This window comes from Pundamilia nyererei, unplaced genomic scaffold (assembly GCF_000239375.1).
Source record: "Pundamilia nyererei isolate P.nyererei 1_Seehausen unplaced genomic scaffold, PunNye1.0 scaffold00721, whole genome shotgun sequence".
Taxonomy (NCBI): Eukaryota; Metazoa; Chordata; class Actinopteri; order Cichliformes; family Cichlidae; genus Pundamilia; species Pundamilia nyererei.
In genome coordinates, this window is record NW_005188122.1 from 2502 (window position 1) to 4511 (window position 2010).

Genomic DNA, 2010 nt, shown 5'->3' on the forward strand with positions numbered 1-2010 from the left:
GGGTGTGTGAAGGCACAGGGGCAGAGAGCACGGGATACCAGCACTTGGGAGAAGACACGTCACGGGAGTCGAGGGAGCACTTTGGAGAATTATTGTGTGGTGTACATTTTACCTCACTGTAAATAAACCCACTGTTCATTCCTCTAAGTCCAGCGTTTGGGTCCTTTCTCCAACACCCCCCACGGTCTGTCCCCCAGACCGTGACATAAAAACCTCCATGAGCCTATGTACATTTTCATTGCAGCCTTGCTACTTAACTCTGTTCTTTACAGCACAACTATGTACCCAAAACTTCTGATTGACTTTTTATCTGAAAAACAAGTCACAACATATTCAGCCTGTCTCTTTCAGTTTTTTTATGTTTTACACTCTAGGTGGTTCAGAGTTACCTCTCTTGACTGCCATGGCCTATGACAGATATGTGGCTATATGTAAACCTCTGGAATATCAAACTATCATGACAAAAACTACTGTGAGTATTTTCCTTGTTGTGGCTTGGCTTGTACCTGCTTGTCATATTGCTGTCCAAGCAATAGCAAGTGCTGAAGCTAAATTGTGGGACTCTAATATAAAAGGAATATTTTGTAATAATGCAGTTTACACTCTTCAGTGTCAAAGATCAAGATTAATTACTGTCTTTGGTGTGGTTAGTTTACTAGATCTTGTAATACTTCCTATGCTCTTCATAGTTTTCACATACACAATAATATTTATTGTTTCTTATCAAAGTTGCAAAGAAATTAGGAAGAAAGCTGCAGAGACCTGTTTACCCCATCTCTTACACTGTTCCAAAAAATAGTAATGTCAAAGTACTTTACTGTGTAGTTTACAGTTGTGTACTGTTTTTCTAGAATATCATTACATTTACATAAGTAGACTGTGATCTGACACGTCAAATGTAAAATAACATAACATCACTGTAAATGTAATAAAACACAATTTACTTGTTTGTTAAATATATTTTGTTGTACATATGCATATTTAGATCCTAAAAATACATCCAGGAATGTCTCCCATCATGCCTTGGGACATGTGCTGCTGTTTAGATGTTCTTGTTCTATTGTTTATGGTTACGTTACTTTTAACTGTTATCTTGAATGTTGTGTTTACGGCGTGGTGCAGCGTCACTGACAGTTGTTGTTTTGGAGAGAGAGTGCTGTACCATGAGTGACTTCTGTTGTGCTGTTGTTGAACCTTGAGGCACATTGTAGCATGGCAAGTGTTTTAATAAGGAGCTCCCCCTATCAGCTTGTGGTTAAATAACAAGCTCAATCTCTCTCTGTGAGCTTCTTTGTTAAGATTTCTCTGCATGCCACAATGTAAAACATTGCACGGACACGCTGTGCTAATTATATATTTTGAAAAAGAAATGTAGAGGTAGGAATTGCAATTAATATAAATAACATGATGCTAAGCTTCGGCCAATGAATGTGAACTAACAACAAGATCCCGGGTAACGCTGCGACCGTAGGAAAAAAACCCTAATATGAAGGTATTTTACGGTGCATTTTACAGTAATGTTCTGTTCTTTTAGAATATCATTAAAGTTACGTAAATAGACTTTGACTTCACTTTTTGAATGGAAATTAACGTTAAATCACTGTAATGTAATACAACATAATTGTCATGATTATTAAATGTATCTGTCTGTACATATGCATATTTAGATTTAGATTTAGATTGATTCACAAATGTATCATGATCTCACACATATCTGTCCGTTATTTGAAAAATCGAATTCAAATGTAATGCTATGGAAAAGTATATAACATGATCCCTATAAGCTTGTGTTACATCACATAAGTATTATTATCACTGCTAGTTAGGCCGTTCGTGGCTCAAGAGTTGGCAGTTCGCCTTGTGATCAGAAGATTGCCGGTTCGAGCCCCGGCTCGGACACTCTCCGTCGTTGTGTCCGTGGTCAGGACTCTTCACCTACCGCCTACTAGTGATGGCCAAAGGGGCCAGTGGTGCGATATGGCAGCCTCGCCTCTGTCAGTCTGTCCCAGG

At 38.5% G+C, this 2010-nt stretch overlaps 1 protein-coding gene across 1 annotated transcript in view; it reads left to right on the forward strand.

The window, feature by feature from the left end:
• LOC102209929 (olfactory receptor 4C12-like) overlaps positions 1–2010 on the forward strand; it is a 9305-nt gene that overhangs the window by 581 nt on the left and 6714 nt on the right. The window contains 2 exon segments of the mRNA XM_013907981.1: positions 206–351; positions 353–798. Coding sequence (XP_013763435.1) covers positions 206–351; positions 353–798 — 592 coding nt within the window.